Source organism: Nannobrachium achirus (genome assembly GCF_963921795.1).
Source record: "Nannobrachium achirus genome assembly, chromosome: 8".
NCBI lineage: Eukaryota > Metazoa > Chordata > Actinopteri > Myctophiformes > Myctophidae > Nannobrachium > Nannobrachium achirus.
In genome coordinates, this window is record NC_137817.1 from 57,451,180 (window position 1) to 57,472,930 (window position 21,751).

Below are 21,751 nucleotides of genomic sequence, written 5' to 3' on the forward strand. Positions count from 1 at the left end.
GAGACTGTGGTGGATTGGAGCTCTCTCCCTCTCCCTCTCTCTCTCTCTCTCTTTCTCTCTCTCTCTGTCTCTCTCTCTCCATCCTCATAGATGTTGTGCTGCTCTAAATGCAGTGAGCAGTGCAGCCTGAGTGCATCCGTGGAACCATCAGACCATAATAATTCACATGAGTGTTCCATCTCAAGTGTTTTTCTTCAAGTTGCAAGAAGCCTATATGTTGCAGCCTCCGATATAGTTCACATCACCTATCCAGGAGCTTTGGAACATAAAGGAATAAGAACTACACGCTTTCAGAGGAGAGTGGACAACTGTTTTTATTTGGATCTATCCAAACGCGCTTCTTCGCTCCTGTACTAAAAATGCAGGTCGGAGGACGGAGATCGTGGTGTTGTTGGAGACAACTGCAGGCTTCCCTTTTCAGACTGCTGTGTCTCATTCCCACGGGGTTCCCCGTGCGGAGCGTGGACACGCAGCGAGCCACGGACAACATCACCATCCGACAGGGAGACACGGCCATCATCAGGTATGGAGCGGCTGTCTGTCTGTCTGGGTACCAACTTTACTCTGCTCTGCTCAGCATCTAGCTCTGGTCCATGGCGTTAGAAGGAGTTCTCCTTAAAGGACAACTTTGTTTTTTTTGTTTTTTACAACAAGGGTTCATATTTTAGATTGTTAGAAAAAAGAAAAGATGAGTGTTGAAATGTTTTCATTTACTTCTTTCTGTAGTTTCAGCGATTTTAATTACCTTTATTTCAGTGGAAGGGGGGCATGCGTGCAAGTGGCTAAATATGTTCTTTTATATGTTTCAGCTCAGGATGAACGACACCAATTAAGATTAACCATACCATTTATTGCAATGATATAACCATTTAATGCAATGATATTGCATCTTAGTTTGGCGATGTAGCTCTGCTGTGATAATCAAATTATCTGCTCGAACATGAGACCTAATCTGATATATCACAACCCCCCAGAGCAAAGCATGATATACAGATTACATGCACATAACATTGAACCTTCAGTTACATGATTTAAGATATCACATATCATAATCCATAGAACACAGAACAATCTGTAAACAATACATATTAAGATGAGAAACTACATTTTACGGGAGGAGGCCGGGGAGGTGGAGGGATTTTTTAACCCTTGCAGCTGCACAACCAGTAGTAACAGCTCAACACAATCCTGGGCCAGAGTAAAAAAATAAATCCCGTCCTGTCACACTCCTGTACAATGACTCCTGGTCCCATCCCGCTCCTGGTCAAAATCACTCCTGGTCCCATCCCGCTCCTGGTCAAAATCACTCCCGTTCACATCCCGCTCTTGAAAAAAAAAATAATAATAATAAAATCGCGCAGATGTTTTTCTATTTTCATCCATATTATATTTGATATCATGTTTATTATGATATGTATAATTTTATAATGTTCGCTGTTCAAAGACCTCACTTTCCTGAGCAATTTATTTCTGCGATTTGATGAACTGGTCTGGGATGATTCCCGCTCCTGCCCACTCCTGTTGATTTTCATTCCTGTCCCGTCCCGATCCTGGCATTAATACAAATTTGACTCCTGTCTTGCGGGAATCCCACGGGACCCACGGGACCCACAGGAATTCCTGTCAAATGTCATCCTCTACGGCTACGCCATATCATTAGACAGAGCCAAACCGAAATAAATTAGGCTCTAAAAGTGGAGTATGAATCTACCCTAAGTCACATCTGCCCATGAAAGATTGCGATGCATTTTGGGAATCTTGGGCTTATTGTGTCTAAAAATACATATTTGGCCACTTGCATGCATGTCCCTAACCTGGGGCCATGCATGCAAATCAAAATCGTTAAAATCACTAAAACGATAGAAAGCAGTAAATGGAAGCATTAACACTCATCTTTTCTTTTCTCTAATGACTATCTAAAAATATGAACCCTTGTTGTAAAAAAATCAAAGTTGTCCTTTAACACTATGGACCAGAGCTACCCAGCATCCATCCTCCGTACCAACTTTACCAACTTTACTCTGCTCCGCTCACCATCCATCCATCCATCCATCCATCCATCCATCCATCCTCCTCCTGACTGGCTGTAACTCTGGGTACCAGTGGCGGGGAATTTACTTGAGCAAAAGTACAAACGTATTGCCGTCCAAATGGAAAAGCACCAAAAGTAAAAGCACAAAATGTTTGTAATTTTACAAGCTCACACCAAGCTCACACCACGACGCGATGCGACGCGGTGTGATCGGATAGCCTTGTACAGTAGGTGTAAAATAGTGATTGTTTTATTATATTAATTTACCTGCAACGTAACCATTAACTCCATGTAGTGTAGTAAAGTCCTACTATAGGCCTATTTGGATCCGTGGAATAGAAGTAAAAGTATTAGGAATTGGAAATACTCAAGTAAATTGTACTTAAAGGCAGTACTTATCATTGTTTTGTTTTTTTGCAAATGATGCTTTTGCAAATGATGGCTTTTAACATTTTATCATGAAGCTGCAAGACCTTTCTCTGCACGGTGGATTTGTAACTGTATGAATCTGGTCTGCCTGGATGCAGTGTTTGAAAGAAAGTGGATGAATACAGATGAAGACGAATGCATGTGTTGGTTGCTGAGTGAATCTAAGTGTATGCTAAAAGAATTGCACTGATTTTGCTCGAGGAGGAAACCTCTGTTGGATGCTATCACTGTCTTTATACAAAAGAAAAGCAGGATAACAAAGTGCACACGGAGATGCAATCTGATCTGATGGATTCATGAATGAAAGGAGCATATCTTTAAACAGAACAGAATGGAGAGGATAGAATGACACTCTAAATTGGTTGCCCAGAGAGCATGAGATATCTTTGGGCAAACCGATTTAGAAAATCATTTCTTGCACAGTCTCCCTCCGTAAATCACGATTTGCGCTCCTCCAGTCTATTAGATCTTGGCTTTCTTTGGGTGGAATCAGTTCTCTGTGTCAGAAAAAACCTTTCAGCCAGGGACGTGCTGGCCATTGGGAAAAGCGGGACAACTCCCGAACAGCCGGTTCATTCCCGGCCGGTCCAGGCCGGCCATTCTCGTATCTCCAAGTTTCGAATGTGTAGATTTTTTTCGCAAAGTAAAGCCCTGCTTCATCATACAAGGCCGTCGCACAAAAGTAGTGAAAACAGCAGATCTACAAGCACACAACGCCTCGCGGTGCGAGGCGTTGTGTGCTTGTAGATCGGCTGTTTTCACTAGTTTAAATCATTTTTTAAATGATAAATACAAAACAAAACGGTTTTGGACATACAAGGTTTCCACCCGACAACGACGAAATATAACTCATGTAATTGGCCCGCTGGCTTGTCACTTGTCATGATCTGAAATGGCAAATCTTTGAGTAGCAGCAGCGCTATAGAGAGAGATCTCTCTCTCTATAGCGCGCAATGAGGGCCTCTCCAACTCTTTTTCCCGGGCTGAATTAGGGGCCCAGCATGTCCCTGCTTTCAGCCTATCTAATCTCATTGTGCAGAGAATGCAAGCTGTCAGCAGTGATGCTGCTACAGATGTCAGTGCACACACGTGACTCCAGACGAGTCTGTGATGCTTTTTTAATGCAGAGGATTTACATACTGTAGATGTGGATTTAAAGAAAGGAGGCTTTACAGTACCTCCTCCTCCTCACCCCATCCCTCCCTCGTTTCTCAAAATAGGATTCAAAGAAGTCTGGTGTGTGTGTGTATATACAGTACACACAGGCGCGTGCACACATAGACATCAAAGGGGGCTTGAGCCCCTGCCCCTTTACCCGCCTGTAAAAAAGTGCCCTCTCCAGACCATGGATGCCGTTTTTACTATGGTGAAAGAAATGCAAATGCCCCCTCTTTCCATGCCATACCTGAAGGCAGCATTCAAGAGAATTGCCTTGTCCAAACTCTCCTGAACTTGAATGCAGCATCTCATGTTGAAAGAATTGCATCGCTGTGTAGAAATCCATGCGGTACGCCACATCGCCAGTATTTCCTTTTTTATGGTTAGTTTAGTGTGGTATCAAGTACCGAAAATAGCCGACCTCCAAGCTCACAATGCGTTGCGGTGCGACGCGTTGTGAGCTTGGAGGGCTGCTATTTTCACTATTTTCACCAAAAGGGCGCTTTTACAAATGTCAGCCCCTGCCTCTCTAACATTCTCTGCACGTCCCTGCAGACACAGACACAGACTTTCTATCTCAGCAAGCAGCAGCATACTGCAATGAACTGTGGGCATTGTAGATAAGCACCGTATGGCAACGTTTCAAGACAGCAACACTTTTATTTATGGTGAAGAGCGAGCACTCAAAAACCCTCCTCTCCAAGTCACTCAATTCAAAGATAGAAATGATGGGGAGGTAGGGGGTGCGTGCCGGCTTACCACTAAGGCTCACACTGTCACACATCATTCTAAATGCTGGAAATTCGGATAAAGAGGGAAGAAATAAGCTAAGGGTATTTTTATACGGGTACGGTCCCGTTGTCGTTTTGTTGTCGTTACCAAAATATGTACCGTGTTTACACCTCGTATTGTCCGTAGGGTTGGTGTGTTTATATGACAACGCATGAATTCACGAAAAATTTTGGCGACTTCCTTTTCCTCCACCAAAGAGACTACAAGAAACTCTTTCCAGCTCCTGGAAAACTGTCAGTCTGTGGCATTTAGTGGCAAACTTGGCGTTTAAAAGTCGGGGGACGGAAGATTGCATTCGGACGAGATATCTGTAGCCTGCACAAAGTGCACAAGCTTAAGCTTTTCATTTATTTATTAAAGGTGGTCATCTTGTCCCTTACTGGCCTTACAGCGTGGAAATGTTACGTTTTTTATAGATTCTTTACACCATTATAATGTTCTCGTTTTGATCATTAGACCCAATCACTGAATATCGGTAGGCCATGTCTCCAGCTTCAGGATATGTATGATACTACGAGACTGTGGCATTTTATGAGTTCAGTAGTTTACAATCTAGGCATTTAGCAGATGTTCTTAATTCAGAGCGACTGTGGTTCTCAAAACCTTTATTTTGACCATCATAACATAACTATGGCCATACTCTATCCTGATTGGTCGAGGACTGGCTGGCTACCTCTGAAAACCAAATCTAGCTATGCTCGTAACACGGGCCATGGTGGAAGTCCTTATGGTCAGCACACATTCTATTGAGGAGAATGAATGGAAAATTTACCAATTATATTTTTATTTGAATGAAATACAATCACTGAATATACCGGTACCTTTAAGTAAGGGGGAAATAAGGGGGATAACTAGGTGTGGCCATAGCTGAATGGGTAGGGAGCCCACCTAGGGAACCAGAGCCCCTTCTTGTCCCAGGTTCGATTCAAGCAATGTCGATGTGTGTCCCTGAGCAATACTCTTAACCCCTAATTGCTCACGCGCTCATTGTGGGCAGCGAATCAGCTGTGTTGGGCTGACAATACAGAATTTCCATCACAGGAGGAGTAGGTAACTATTATTATTAACGTCTTGCTCTGCGGTCATTATCGAGTGATAAAGATCCGCGGAGGTGCCATATCAGCCTGAAGGGATCTTTTCATCATGACCGCCGAGCAAGACATTATCCCTTACACAGTTTAAAGTTCAAGTACAACTTACAACGTTCTCCACTTGTGATGCACTGGTATCATTTCAGAGCAGTTCATTCACTTAATGGATTCCTTGGGGTGAACAGGGTACCTTCCATTCAATTGTAAGGATCCAATTAGTCAACACAGACTCGTTGAGAGGTGAACTCAGCTATTTATCTCACTCTATCTGTCTGTCCAATTGGCTGTGTGCGCGACTGCGCTCGCGCGTGTGTGTGACTGTGTGTGTGTGTGTGTGTGTGTGTGTGTGTGTGTGTGTGTGTGTGTGTGTGTGTGTGTGTGTGTGTGTGTGTGTGTGTGTGTGTATTCCTTCCCTTGTCTAAGCGCTCAGCTTGGCTGAGGCTAACCCAAAACAGATTGGATCCATCGGATCAGCAACCATATCCTCTAATAATAAGTGCCCACACTGATTATCAGTGAGTGAGCATATCAAACAAGTGGTTACTTGTTTGTTTAAGCATACCCTAGTCTTATATTGTATTCTTCAGTCTTACTTATTGTCTGCGTTGGCACAACAAACAGCGACTCTAACACCGGAGGCTTTTTTTGACACCCATTTTCCCGCTGACAAATTGGACGGGGTTGGAAAGAGATGCGGGGCCACAATGTAAGGACTTTTTGCAGCCTGCAAGGCTGGGAGGCACAGTGTTGTCTGGTAAATGTGTTGAAGGCAGAGAGTCCAGATATGATCCCATAAGATGGTATTTGTGAAAGACTTGACTTGTAGGTGACAGGCACGTACACACATAGACATCAAAGGGGGCTTGAGCCCCTGCCCTTTTAACCGTCTGTAAAATGAATGCAGTTTTTACTATGGTGAAAGAAATACAAGTGCCCTCTTTCCATGCCATACCTGAAGGCAGCAGGATAATTGCCTTGTCCAAACTCTCCTGAACTTGAATGCAGCATCTTATGTTGAAAGAATAGGAATTGCCCTCTCTATGTAGAAATCCATGCTTAGTTCAGTGTGGTATCAAGCACAGAACATAGCCGACCTCCAAGCCCACAACGCGTCGCAGCGCGACGTGCTGTGAGCTTGGAGGTCCGAAAATGGTATTTTTCACCAAAAGTGCCCTTTTAGAAATTTCAGCCCCTGCCTCTCTAACATTCTCTGCACGTCCCTGATAGGTGATCTGGAGGTGTGATTATATTCTGCTCTCCTTAATTCACTGCAGCCTGCAGGCATCAGTTCCATCATGTGTGGCTCTAGAGACAGAGACAAGAGACACAGAGCGACTGCCGGATTGAGAAAGGAAATGTATGTTTACTGGGGGGGCAGCAACATATATCACACTAAAACATATTTCTAGTCTATGTTCAGAAACGTTTGGAAAAACGGACTGCCAAGCGTTGTGGATTGAGACCACCTATGAGAGGGGAGCGTGTCGCTGTTACTACATCTCATCTTTTCGACACCCGACTCTAACCCTCACCCTAACCTTAACCTCCGTGGAGTGAGACGCTAACCCTCCGGTCGAAATGATGGGCGTTCGTAAAAGCGAGATTTCTATGAGAGATAACAGTCTTGCACATAGCCTACCTGAAGGAGTAGTTCAGCCATTTTCAATCTTATCTTTATAGTAATTGGTCCCTAATAATGCTCACTATAGATGGCACATATCTATGGCATAGTACGGTATGACATCAATGACATCATTGAATATTTTATTAGTCACAATGAACAAACAGCATATGTACAGTAGTTACATTTAAGATGCTGCACGGCACAGATACAGTTGGAACATCCTGCCCAACAGGAACATCCCGAATAAGGCCTTTTACAGTCTTGTTTATCATCAATGGGGGTTTCAGGCTGATAAATATAAAATACAAATAAAAGAAATAGAACCTTTACTAAAATATAAAAGAAGTAGGAATCCGGAGATGATGCAGGTAGTATGTTCCTTGCAGCTTTATTCAAAGAAGCATCAAAAACAAAGTCCAGGATAGCATCAGAATCAAGTAGAAAGTCAGAGCACGCAGAGAGAGTCCTCCGGCACTGGCTCACCTCACGGCTGCCAGGCCAATACTGAGTTTCAATATCCAGAATAAAGTGACCTTAAGTATAGTTTCAATACACAAATCATGGCCTACAGACAGACAGATTGGTTCAAACAGGACTGATCAAAGGACACAGGAAGACAACATAGATCAAGTGAAATTTAGGCAAGTTTACATCTAGGTGTGACATCCTCAGGCACAGCAGATAGGCTACAATCAACATAAGACAGACAGATTGACACCTCAATTTGGACAGCTGGCCGCAGCTGCTGCTGTAGCCCTACTCTTAGTAGACTGAATGTCCAAAATATAGTTTCACGTAATTCATATTAATATAAATCAAAATACATACATTTGTTTAAACAGAAACCTATTTATCAGTCCCTCATCTTTTAAATATATGTTGTATTTTGTTATTTCAATTGCATGCATAATCAGTGATACATAAACATAGTTTTGCCATATTTCATTGGGAGCGGAGCTCTCTGAGTTCTGGGAAAGTTCATTGGTGGTTGTGGAGCACTGCGTCTCTTCGTGGATTTGGGCAAAATGTATTTAGAAATGTCAATTTGCTTGCAGCTTTTTGTAGCATTGGGTCTGGGCCTAATATGCGCAGGATTAGAAGAGAATATAGAATATGGAAGGGAAAAACAGATAATAGGAGAAATGGAAGGAGTATCACTTTCCATTTCTATGACTTTGTCCGTTTTGAAATGATTGGCATTGGTGGTGAGTGGAGTGGTGATAGCAGCAGCGGCGATGGTCGTCTCTGGAACAGACCCAGCCAGGTCCTCGCTCCTTGCCGGCTCGGCCACGGCGACGATGGGTGCTGCTGCTACAATCTCCTCCTTCGCGGGATGTATCACCGTTGCGTTGACTTGCTTTGCAGAGTCCTCCTCAGCGTACGCGTTCTCAACGCTGACGATGACATCATCTGCTTCCACCGCTGTGATTGCGTCCATGATGACAGCCTCTCTGTCGGTGGATGCGTTCTCCTCGGCGGGACGTGGAACCGCTGGATCTCTTGGTGCAGAAACACAGCTGATCACAGCTATCTCTGGTGATTTACGGGGAAGGCGCCCTCGACGTCGGTGACGGAAAGTCAGTTTTGATTGAAGTTTGGGGCAGGCGTGCACAGTGTGCGTTGTCGCACCACAATAAAAACATAATCCGTGTTCTCGGCGGCGCCGACGCTCCTCGGTGGGCAAGCGGCGGCCCATGTTATTCTTGGAAGCATTATGCTGGGCTTCCGTCTTCGTAGCCCGGTTCTTTGAAAAGGCCGGCAAGTCACAATCAGTGACAACAGGGCGAGTTGTCCGTCCTGTTAAACGGCCTCTCAAAATGTTGTGAGAAGCGGTTGGCTCAGGCTTGTCCAGTTCTTGTCGTAACTGGAAAATCTCTGCTTCAAGTAAAGCGATCCTTTGAAGCAGGGCTTGATTCTTCCCCGTTAAAATAACAGGAGTCATCCTGGCAGTTATTGTCCAAAACTATAACTGAAAAAAACAACTAACACTACATCACCTCAAATGTCCATTCTCCTCTTCTCAGCTCTGGTTGGTTTGAAACGTCAATTAGCAAGCGTACTCTGACAGCTTAATCCAATATATTGTTTCCGGCTCGAAGGACCATTGATAAATATAAAATACAAATAAAAGAAATAGAACCTTTACTAAAATATAAAAGAAGTAGGAATCCGGAGATGATGCAGGTAGTATGTTCCTTGCAGCTTTATTCAAAGAAGCATCAAAAACAAAGTCCAGGATAGCATCAGAATCAAGTAGAAAGTCAGAGCACGCAGAGAGAGTCCTCCGGCACTGGCTCACCTCACGGCTGCCAGGCCAATACTGAGTTTCAATATCCAGAATAAAGTGACCTTAAGTATAGTTTCAATACACAAATCATGGCCTACAGACAGACAGATTGGTTCAAACAGGACTGATCAAAGGACACAGGAAGACAACATAGATCAAGTGAAATTTAGGCAAGTTTACATCTAGGTGTGACATCCTCAGGCACAGCAGATAGGCTACAATCAACATAAGACAGACAGATTGACACCTCAATTTGGACAGCTGGCCGCAGCTGCTGCTGTAGCCCTACTCTTAGCAGACTGAATGTCCAAAATATAGTTTCACGTAATTCATATTAATATAAATCAAAATACATACATTTGTTTAAACAGAAACCTATTTATCACAGGCTAGCATAAACTAAAACGTTTCTGCTCCTGGAAAGTTAGCATGCTGAAACAGAAGCCATTGTTCGTGCATAAATAACAAAAGAAAAAAGGTTAATATCTTTTTGAAATGACCAAACCTGCCTAATGATATAGGCAGGTTTCTGAACTGTCCACACTTTTACACCATACAATCCTCAGTGTTAATTGAACTCTCTGAAGCGTGTACAAACCATATAAAAAGTAGGAATTGAAATGCAGGACAAAGTTCTCACATTTACACTTTTGTTTAATTGGCACACGAACGAAGGCTTACGAGTTTCGGCTCTGGGCCTTCATTAGCCTGATTTCAGACTGAGACTGAGTCTGACATTATGCCCTGTCTGAACGATTTATGGGGGAGGGACTTTTGTGTGAGCGTGCGTGCAGTGATCGTGGCGCACGGTGATCGTGATGCACGGTCGCAGCGTGTGTGTGAGTGTGTCTGTGTGGGTGTGTCTGTCTGTGCCAGTGACTGCTTCCACACAGAACTGCGACCAGAAACATGTAATCAACATTAACAGCTTGGAGAAATCAGCACGTGTGTATGTGTGTGTGTGTGTGTGTGTGTGTGTGTGTGTGTGTGTGTGTGTGTGTGTGTGTGTGTGCGCGCGCACGTGCCTGCCTGCCTGCCTGCCTGGTGTGTGAACTTCCTGAAATCGTTTCAACTGCTACGCAGATTGGATATTCGTTAGACCCACCTCATGTACTCATCACCAGACCAGAGAAACAATCCTCTCAGAGAGTGGGCGGGTCTATGGGCTGGAGCCAGGCAAGGCCTTCTTCAGAGCATTCATCAGTCACATCACATAGATTCAACTCACTTTATAGAAAAGGTCTGTGTACAAAGCATGTACAGTCTCAGAGTTACAGACCTCTAATGGTCCATTTGGACTGGTGTTGAGGAAACAGTGCTGCCTATACGTAGAGCCAAAAAGAATATCTGTTAATCCCTAAGCATTTTTGGCTGAGCGGGAGGTCGGAAGGTTAATCTGTTTTGTTTTGAAGGGTCGGAAGGTTAATCTGGTTGTTTGGAAGCAATCATCCGTGTCCAATGGCCTTAAATGAACCGCTTGAACCAGTCAGATGTATTATAGTTATATTTGTTACATCACTGTTGAAGTTATTTGTTTTCTTTGATACTGGTTGTCTCTCATTGGGTGGTTGTGAACTTGATTTAGTAGACCCTCCTAAGAGTTTTCCTCTAAGCTGAACTAACTGGGTTGAAACAGATTGATGGAAAAGAGCAGAATATGACTTGAATACGTAGACAATAGAACACATTGTTCTACAATGTACATCTATTTCCTTCAACAGTTGCATAATGGCAGGGGTTCCCAAACTTTTTTTGTCTCAGGGCACCCCATGAATATTTTTTTAATCCAAGGCACCCCTACATTATAATTTTCACTCCAAGCACCTTATATTTATAGCATATCGTCGTTGTCGGGTGGAAACCATGTCCAAAACCGTTCGTTTTTTATTTAGCATTTATAAAATATACTAAACTAGTGAAAACAGCAGATCTACAAGCACACAACGCCTCGCATCGCGAGGCGTTGTGTGCTTGTAGATCGGCTGTTTTCACTAGTTTTGTGCGACAGTCTTGTATGATGAAGCAGGGCTTTACTTGACCAAAAGACGTACACATTTGAAACTTGGAGATACAAGGTTTCCGCCCGACAGTGACGATATATTAGTGATTATGTAGCGAGGAAAACGTTGAGATAATATAGCCATTTTGTTTAGAACTGACTGAAAATAACTTTGTACTTCAAGTTTAAAATGATACTAAATATTTGTTTCAAATGTCCAAATAAATTCCAAATATTATCAAATTATCTCGCGGCACCCCTGGACTGCCGTCGCGGCACCCCAGGGTGCCCTGTCACCCACTTTGAAAACCCCTACATATGGTATCACTGTATAGCACTTTGGAGTGTTGGTAAGACTGGAAAGGTCGTTTATAAATGCTGCCACCATTTACCAGTAGTCAAGTCACCACTTACAATATAAGTACAAACCACGTCAATTCTTAAACATATACCATCACAGCACAAATAAGCACATCCTTAACCTGAACCTGAGTCCAATTTACCAGTGGTTCCACTGTCTGCCGCTGAAGGACCATTTAGCAGTTCTGTCTGCAGTGCTTGAAGTGACATTTAACCCAGCTAAACCAGACAGAACATCAATCACAGCATAGAAAGTCTTGGCTCGTCGCCCAATGGTCGTGTTTCATATACACCAGATTTAGGTCGCTGAAAACTGCCCCACATTCCTCGGAAAATGTGACTTTGCCTCATTTGACAGAAAGGATAAAGAAGACAAGACTAATGAGTGCCCACTGAGTCACACCTCCCATATGAACCCATACAAGGAGGAAAACGTTCCTTTTCCACACTACTGTAGTTTACTTTTTAATTGCTTTTTTCCCCTACCCCTGTGTTCTCGTTGCACGGGCGGCCTCAAGCAGAAGTGTTTTCCACGTGGGGATTGAAGTGCTGGAAATTGACAGTTACGTAATTAAAGCATTAATATAACACAGCATGTGCGATTGCTCTCCTCTGGGTCAATTATCTGAGCTTTGACAAACAATCCTCATTATCTCCAGAGAAGATTGTTTTTTTTCCCCCCCACAGCTTTGTGATTCGCCCTGCTGGGTCCATGTCGCCCCGCTAAACCCCCGGATTTTAACTTGAGTTACAGGAGCGTAATTGAACGCCGCCAGAGGCTCAGACATTATTACACAGGAGGTGAAATGAGACGAGTCTAAACCGCCTTAAGGATCACCAATGCGCTTATTTTAATTCCTATTCATTATCAAACTTTTAACCATTCAACTCTGGTGTGGTGTTAATTTTGACAGCAAATTTCGAGTTAAGTTTTAGTCATAGTCTTTTGAATGCACTTTCTTTTAGTTTTAGTCTAGTTTAAGTCGACTAAATATCATGAGACTTTAGTTGACTAAATGTAAAGTTGATTTTGTCAACTAAAATGTATTTTGACGGTGCCTTGACGGCATCGTAATGGCACATTTTACACTTGGTTGCATGCTGAAAATAGCAGATCTACAATTTCACAACATGTAGCGCTGTGACGCGTTGTGAGCTTGTAGAGCATAACAGCCGAGCGTAACCAAACATGAAATGACTTGTCTACTGGATCTCTTCTCCACTGGTCCCTCCCTGACATTTTAGTCTAGTTTGTATTTGTTGACAAAATTGTCAATATACTTTAGTCTCATCATAGTTTTTAATTAGATTTCATTTAGTTTCCGTCAGTGAAAAAAGGTAGTCGACGAACAGTTAACACTAAATCAACACTGCCCTGGTGACATACGGGTATGCGATATATATCTTTCAGAAAGTAGCGTATAGTGCAATGATACTGTAGCCTCTCTGCACTACAGAAAGGACAGCTGCAGACAAACAGAATCACAATGAGCTTTGTTCCGTGACTCCTTTCTGATTGTGATTCTCTTTGTCCTCCCTTCTGCCATCATCAGTAATGATCAATATCACAATAGAAAGGTCAGCAGACCCTGGAGACCTCTATACAGATATACACAGCATCACATTTAGGCCTGCTACCAAACCCCCCTCTCTCTCTCTCTCTCCCTCAGCCCCTCTCTCTCTCTCTCTCTCTCTCTCTCTCTCTCTCTCTCTCTCTCTCTCTCTTTTCTAAAACGGCTAGTTCCATTCCTTGATTCTGAATTGCTGGTTTCCCTTTAATTGCTGTGGTATATGAGACTATAATCCACACCTTTATATCAAACCCAGGTGCGTTATTTCTTTCCACAGTGTTCCACAGTGCACCAATTATCTGCACCTGTGTTGTTGGCAAAAAGCTGGGAACTACTTTCTTGTAGTGGGAACTACTTACTTGCAGACCTTGTAGTGAATTAGTGAAATAGAACAGTTTTAATCGGTACATGTCTATGATTTTTCATGTTGCCATATTGTAACTGTTTTAGAAAAGCAATAAGCCACGCAAGGCATGTGGTTACCTGTATTTTATAACGGCTGAGAGGGTTGGAGACGCCTCGTGTCTCACCACGCCTCTCAGCCGTTATAAAATACCAGGTAACCACAATGTAATCCTGGGCGCTACACTCCCTCTGCCAACCTGGGGAGACAACAGACTGACCTCATGCTTCTTCCTATGCATGAGGAGTCCAAGTCGCTTCTTTTCACGTGACAGAAGGAGTTTCCCCAGTTGGATGCAGCTTGTGGAAGGAACACGTTATCCCAACCAGTTCCTTTCTCATCCATCAGGCGCCCCGGCTGGCCAGGGGGAGGCATTATAGAGGATTACTGCATGTTTTTTGGGAGGGTAAATGCAAAGAACTTGCAAACTCCACTCAGAAAGGCGCGCACCAACCCCACCTAGGGTGTGGGCACTGATGACGTGGAGGAGAGAACACGCCCCCAGCGCCCACAGCGTCCCCCGGCGGGAAACAAACCCAGGACCTTCTAGCTGTGAGGTGACAACACTACCGACTGCGCCCCTTCTCTTTCGTGTAATGTATTTTTGCTCTGCCTTCGCTCAGCGAGAGAGAGAGAGAGAGAGGGGGGAGGGAACAGAACACAGTATTTATACAATCAGCATCATAATCCTCTCGGCTCCATCCCGGACAGACGGGGGATTTTTAAATCCTTCGCATTTCATTCCCATGATGACGTAACAGTGGGGTAAAGTAACTAATTACTTTGACTCAAGCACTGTACTTTCCATTTTCCATTTTCTACTCCACTACATCTGAGATCCAAATATTGTACTTTTACTCCACTACAAGTATTTGAAAACTTTAGTTACTAGTTACTTTGCAGATATAAATAATGATATTATAAAACATACATTAATCTTTAGGGAGGCAGGCATCTTTAGCCCTATTTTATACCTAGGCCATTTTACAAAGAGCTGATATACAAGCTTGTAGATCTGCTATTAAAAAAAAAGTTTACTTTTGATACTTGAAGTATATTTTGATGCCAATACCTTTGCACTTTAACTCAAGTACATTTTGAATTCCGGACTTTTACTTGTAGTATTTCTACATTGCAGTATTGATACTTTTACTTAAGTAAAAGACCTGAGTAACCACTGGTGATGTAACAGTGGGGCTTTGGTTTCGGTTTTGACGGCCCTGTCACAATTATTACATAATTGTCTACAGGGACGTGCTGGGCCCCTGATTCAGCCCGGGAAAATGAGTTGGAGGAGAGGCCCTCATTATTATTTTTTTGTTATATTTCGTCGTTGTCGGGTGGAAACCTTATATGCCCAAAACCGTTTGTTTTGTATTTATCATTTTAAAAATGATTTAAACTAGTGAAAACAGCCGATCTTCAAGCACACAACGCCTCGCACCGCGAGGCGTTGTGTGCTTGTAGATCTGCTGTTTTCACTACTTTTGTGCAACAGCCTTGTATGATGAAGCAGGGCTTTGCTTTGCGAAAAAAATTATACATTTGAAACTTGGAGATACAAGGTTTCTGCCCGACAGTGACGATTTACTTTGTTGGCCGCACAGCCCCCAAAATGGAACGAAGGCCGACATTTTATTTTTATGTTTTTCCTAATGGCCGGCCTGGACCGGCCGGGAATGAACCGGCCATTCGGGAGTTGTCCCTGATGGAATGATTATTATATTCCATATAGACAGTTTCCCCCCTAAATGATTGAATTCACTCCCACACAATAAATGAGACCACACAGTGTAAGTCCGGTTTTTCTCTTACTGTATATTAAATCAATGAGCATACAAAATAGATGTCCAGTACAGTACAATAAACATGTGTCTCCTTTTCTTTCTCAATCTGAATCTTCATACAATGTAACATCAGTTCACAAATATACTTCAGTAGGTACAGGGAAAATAGATTTGTCAAGCATTCATTGGACAGTTAAACATAACAAGATATCAGATGTTTTCCTTGTCCTGGGCCCAGTAGCAGAAGGACAAGGCCAGATATGGCATTATCCAATTCGTTATCCTGTCCTGGGCAATATGACCTGATTGACATCCTGCAGTGGAGACATTCTCATCACGTGCATTATTATCAGATCACAACAAAATAACCTTGTCACTTGTAACACTGAAGTTGGTGTTTTAAATATAATAGATATTAAAATGGTTTTACTATCAATTCCCCCCTAAAACAACAGCTGAAGGAGTTAAAGTGTGCACCCTAAAACCCAAAACAAATGCTGCCAAAGGGACAGATATAGACTTGAACTTATGGTTCACTATCAGCCAAATATTTAATTAAACTCTTTTCGATAGCAGGGTCAAAGAACTGTATATTTCCAAAGGTATTTAAATCAGAACATCTAATAATTGAATCACAATAGGTACAAATATTTTGATAACTTTTAAAAGTAGAGCTAAAAGAAAAATATAGCATAAGATAAAGGACTGTATTTTCTTAATTATATCTTAATTATTAATTATAATTTTTTTTACAAAGGTTCAATGTCCCAAGGTTTGTTGAAAAATTCCCCATGCCATCAGGCGAGTCAAAACACATCAACACGTTCCCAAGTCATAATTATAATTTAGGGCTTTACAGTCAAAACAAGACGAACTTGACTCTTCATCATTTGTTTACTTTAACAAGACAAAAGAATTTGGGTTAAAGGAGACAGCATTCTGGTTTTGCCTACCCTAGTAAACTAGACTCCTCTGTCTACGAGGCTAGGTTTGACGCAGAACCAGCCGTGGGGGCCATAATTTCCTGCCCATCCCCGATTACCTTATGTAAGGTGTTCGTCCCTCTAGACATGTGGAGATGTCGGAAACCGGAACCTCCTTAAGCCAAGTGTTCCTTCCTTTTTACCCTTAAGGTTAGTTATTGGCTGCTTTTGTCCGAGTCAATTTCTGTAAGAAAACACTTTACAGCGGGAAAAACGTGTGTAATGTCTTTTGATACTCACGAAATACCATATAGAACTTCAACTTCCTTTTGACATTTCTCCTTTGGACAGACAATGAAGGGTGTCTGTCAAATCATTCTCAATTATCATCAAAATATCTTATCTGTAAGACAAAGGAAAAGAAAAGACAGGAAACAATCAATCAATACTGTAAGTAGTAGGTTGTGGGTAATGAGTCAAAATACTTTACGAAATACTTTAGACCGTATCAAACATTAAACAAGGGAATGTTGTTATTAACTGGAAGAGAGCAGGTCTAAATAATCTCTCACACACAGACCATCTGTCCTTGAAGGCTACAAATGTCTCACATACGCACACGTACGCACACACCTCAACAGGCATGAATCAGTCACACGCACGTTCACGCAAGCAGAGACAAGAGTGGGAGAGAAAGTGGGAAGTTGATAAGGTAGTTAAAATCAATTAATGTAATAGAAAATCAAGTTAAATTCAAAATCAATGTAAAATCACGTTAAAATCAGACAAACAGATAATAGGCAATCAGATAAACTCCCCCCTTGAACACACAATGTCCATTGTGTGTGAAAACATTAAAGCATAAATGAACTTTTAAATGAAATGATTTTTTTTTTCTTTTTAATAATCAATAATCATACAATGAATTAATAATCTTTAATAATGATTTTTTTTTTTTTTTTTTTTAATAATGAATCCAACTACTGTACTGTATAATCCTAACATGGCCTAAGATGGGCTGGCCAAAATAATCAAAAGTGGGCTGTCTACTAGGGCCAAACACTCTGTGCCCGTCGTCCCCGCAGACAGCCATACACTACCCAAAATAAATCAAAGAGGGTAAACTGACAAATTAAACGCCAAAACTATACTAAACCAGCCCATTATTATTATTATTTTTTTTATTAACAATAATTAATACTATTCAAAGAGAGAAGTCAATAATTAATACTATTAGAATGAAGGTTACTGCCCTTAGAAACTTTGTGGCTTCAGCGATGTGGTCTGGTTGCAGCGGGCGTGTCACACCATAGAGTTCCATCAAGGGTCAGAAAGGCCAGGGAAAGGCAGCCATGGTTCTGCTCCGCCCTGGACTCCAACAACTGCAGGCTCTATGAGTGGAGAACTGACAACAATACTAAATTAGGCACGAAATACAACTACTAGGGTTGGCACCGTGATCAGCCGATCAACGGGGTGCCACACATCTGAAGTGTCAGTAGTAAGTAGTCTGGTGGTGGTGGGAAAGAGTAGTCATTATCATAATCATCAACAATAGCCAAGTTATCTGGCATGGGTGGCATAAGTGGGTGGCCCAATGGGCCTTTATCTAGTCATGATTGTACTTGTACCTGACCTGACTCAGTTGGGGGACCCTGTGTAGCAGGGTTCTGCTGCTGTTGGGCCTGCCACTTCTTTCCACAGTTGAAACAGGTGATTGTGTGTGTATTGTTCTGGGCCCTGTTAGTGTTTGTGTTGATGTTGTTACCTTGACTCAGTCCTTCAGGTCCATTCCCGGCTGGGGGATCCCGCTGATCACCACTGGGACCCCTCTTCGGGTTATGTGTTCGGTGGAGTGTCACTTGTCCATCATCCGACATTACGGCTCGCAACTTAACTAGTGGCTTGGGCTCTGGAATGATGTCGTTGTAATACCTGGCTAGTATTGTGATCTTATCTGTCGTTCTCACTCTCCATAGCGGGTCATGCATAATGATCGCCTGTCTCAAATGGGGGCGTAAAGCGTCAATCAAAAGCTGATTAAGCACACTAGCATATCCTGGCAGCCCTTTTGTGAAACCCGAGTGGCGGTCAAACTGAGTGGTGAAGTGATGGACGAAATCAGAGACGTCCTCACCCTGCCTCATCTTAATGTTAGTGATTAAGGAAAAGTCCACGTTACCCCTAACAAGGTCCTTAGCCTGATTAATCATAACCTGTACTGCGGCTTCATGTGGGGCGTTCCTGACCTCACCTGCAGGGTTATTACCTTGGGCCGGCACGGGCCGCATACACTGGTATGGGTGACCATCTGCCTGTAGCCAATCTAATCCCACAGAAATCTGATAAGGAAAAGCGTTAGGTGTGCAACACATAGTAATTCGTTTTTTAACTTCCCAGGTGTCTAGTCTTAGCTCCACAATTTCTGCCTTTACAGATTTTTCCCACTCATCAGGGTTGCTGTGGATATCGGGTAAACGTTCAGCCGTGTCTCGAGCATCCACTGGGTACCAATTACGGTACACAAATGTAATTTTGCCATCCTCTGGGTACGCCAAAAGAGAATCGTTAATTTGACTAGGTGCGGGTGTGTGAAACTGTTCCCGACGCTCACCTGTGTAAACCTTTTCCTTAGTGAGTGTATGGCCATTCTTAGTGGGTGTTGGTTTTGGTGGTTTGCGTGGAACGCCGGGGAGGGGCGGATTCGTGTGGTCAGCGGGATCTCCCAGCTCGACCTGATTACAAGGAGGAGAAAAAACAACTGAGTTATTTAAATCATTGTCACATCTTTCTCCTTCATGTTGCCTCCCCCCTCTCTCTACCCCCTTCCTATCAGATAGAAGTGTAGGTAATGAGGTTTGCATGTCAATGTGATGTCGTGCATTGATACCCCCCTGGCGTGGAGGCCCGTGAGTCACAGCCACAGGTGGGGGAGGTTGTGGTGATGGTGTTCGTCCAGCCGGGCCGAGCTCACTGTTGTCCTTCACCTCTGGTGTGGCACGGTGTCGTCCAGCCGGGCCGACCTCACTGTTGTCCTTCACCTCTGGTGTGGCATGGTGTCGTCCAGCCGGGCCGAGCTCACTGTTGTTCGCCCCTGTTCTGGCACGGTGTGAGGAAGGCAGAGGCTGGCTGTCCGATTCTGAAGGCCTCTCCTTTTCTTTTCTCTCCCTCGCTGCCTCTCTTTCTGCAGCCGCCCAGCGCAGCTGCGCCAGAGCGAGAATCCCAAGCCTGGCCACCTCATTTTCGGCTTTCTTCAGACTTTTCCGTTGTGAGATTTTATCGATATGTTGATACAGTACTCCAGAAAATCTCGTCAAGTCCTCAGTCGTGAGAGAGTCATCATATCCGAATTCCTTTCTCCATATGGGCAAAAATGGTGCAATTGTGGGGCACCTAGAAACAACCTGTTTCATTTCCTCATTGTCTATCTTAGCCGTTAAAGCTGTTATCAGTTCATTCTCCAAGCTTTGGAGAGAGGCTTCAAACTCAAAGGTGTTGTTCAGTTTGTAAAAAGGTTGTTTAGATTTCGGCAGGTGTTTTCTGCCTCCCTGTGCATTTCCCATTTTTGAAGCTGGTCGGTTAGGAGGAGGATGAAATCAAAGCTAGTTTGCTTGCCACCTCAGCTGGCGGAATAGACGGAATAAAAAAAATAAAAAATGAGACTAAAAAGACGAAACACACCAGATAAGACACAACATGTAAGCGTAAAGCATGAAGATTTCCGTCAGAACGTTCTGTTCTGGAACATAAAGGAAATCTACCAATTAAAATAACCACGCTATTTCTTATGTGATTAAGTGGCTTGAAACAGCCGTTGTTGGGTACCGTACTGGCCAAAAAGACATTCCTTCAGAACAAAATATGTTCTGGTCACAAAATAAAGATTTCCGTCAGAACGTCTTGAAACAGCTGTTCTGGAGCATAAAATGAAATCTATACTGAAGTCTCGTACTGATACACCAACTATTGACATGCAATCTCCGCGGCCAAACGGCTGCTATGTCTTCAGAACAGGAAACCTCAGTCCCTATTCTGTTACTCCTTCGTGCAACAAAAAGCGACAAAACAATAGACTAAAAAAACATTAAACATCAAAACGCAGCTTGGGCTAGAGGTAGCAATTCTCTAACTTAGCCGGTACAAATCTTTAAGTACTTGACCCATCTGTGATTTTCAGTCCAAAAAGGCATGAATAAAATCAAAACTTACACTGTGTGCTTTATACACACTTCTCAAGTCCCATGGTAATTTCTCCGCGCGCAGGAGGAAAAACGAGTGGGAGAGAATCCTTTCAGTGATAATCCGTGGGAGTCAGGGGAAACGTCTGATAATATCCTCGGCTGGTTGTTTCTCTAGCAGAGATGAACGAAGACTCCAAAACAAACTGTCCAGCAGTTTATCGAATCCATAAACGTCAACTCAGTAGAAATCCGCAAGAAGTGACCAATTGATGGAAATGTTATTATTATATTCCATATAGACAGTTTCCCCCAAAATGATTGAATTCACTCCCACACAATAAATGAGACCACACAGTGTAAGTCCGGGTTTTTCTCTTACTGTATATTAAATCAATGAGCATACAAAATAGATGTCCAGTACAGTACAATAAACATGTGTCTCCTTTTCTTTCTCAATCTGAATCTTCATACAATGTAACATCAGTTCACAAATATACTTCAGTAGGTACAGGGAAAATAGATTTGTCAAGCATTCATTGGACAGTTAAACATAACAAGATATCAGATGTTTTCCTTGTCCTGGGCCCAGTAGCAGAAGGACAAGGCCAGATATGGCATTATCCAATTCGTTATCCTGTCCTGGGCAATATGACCTGATTGACATCCTGCAGTGGAGACATTCTCATCACGTGCATTATTATCAGATCACAACAAAATAACCTTGTCACTTGTAACACTGAAGTTGGTGTTTTAAATATAATAGATATTAAAATGGTTTTACTATCAGTCCCGTTTTTCCCAATGGCCAGCATGTCCCTTATTGTCTAATTGCAATTATTGTGTCATAATCGTCAATTGTTTCCATGTTGAGAAATGTTCATATATTTTCAAACTTTTTCAAAAAGAGTGGAAATAGTGGACATAGCAGATCTACAAGCTCGCAACGTGCTGCGATGCGACGCGTTATGAGCTTGTAGATCTCCTATCTTTTCCTATATATGTTCATTATTTAAGTATAAAGTAGTCAAATATGTCAGCATTTTTTTTTATTTAGGTTATGTGTCATATCTGCTGCTATGTGCAACTTCAAAGCCTACAAGCCAAACAGAAGATG

At 42.7% G+C, this 21,751-nt stretch overlaps 1 protein-coding gene across 1 annotated transcript in view; it reads left to right on the forward strand.

Moving 5' to 3' along the window:
• Positions 1 to 359: 359 nt before the first annotated feature.
• LOC308290252 (limbic system-associated membrane protein-like) overlaps positions 360 to 21,751 on the forward strand; it is a gene marked incomplete at both ends in the record, with an annotated part of 140,925 nt that continues 119,533 nt past the window's right edge. Inside the window, one exon of the mRNA XM_080732038.1 lies at positions 360 to 523. Coding sequence (XP_080588164.1) covers positions 360 to 523 — 164 coding nt within the window. The remainder of the gene's footprint in view (positions 524 to 21,751) is intronic.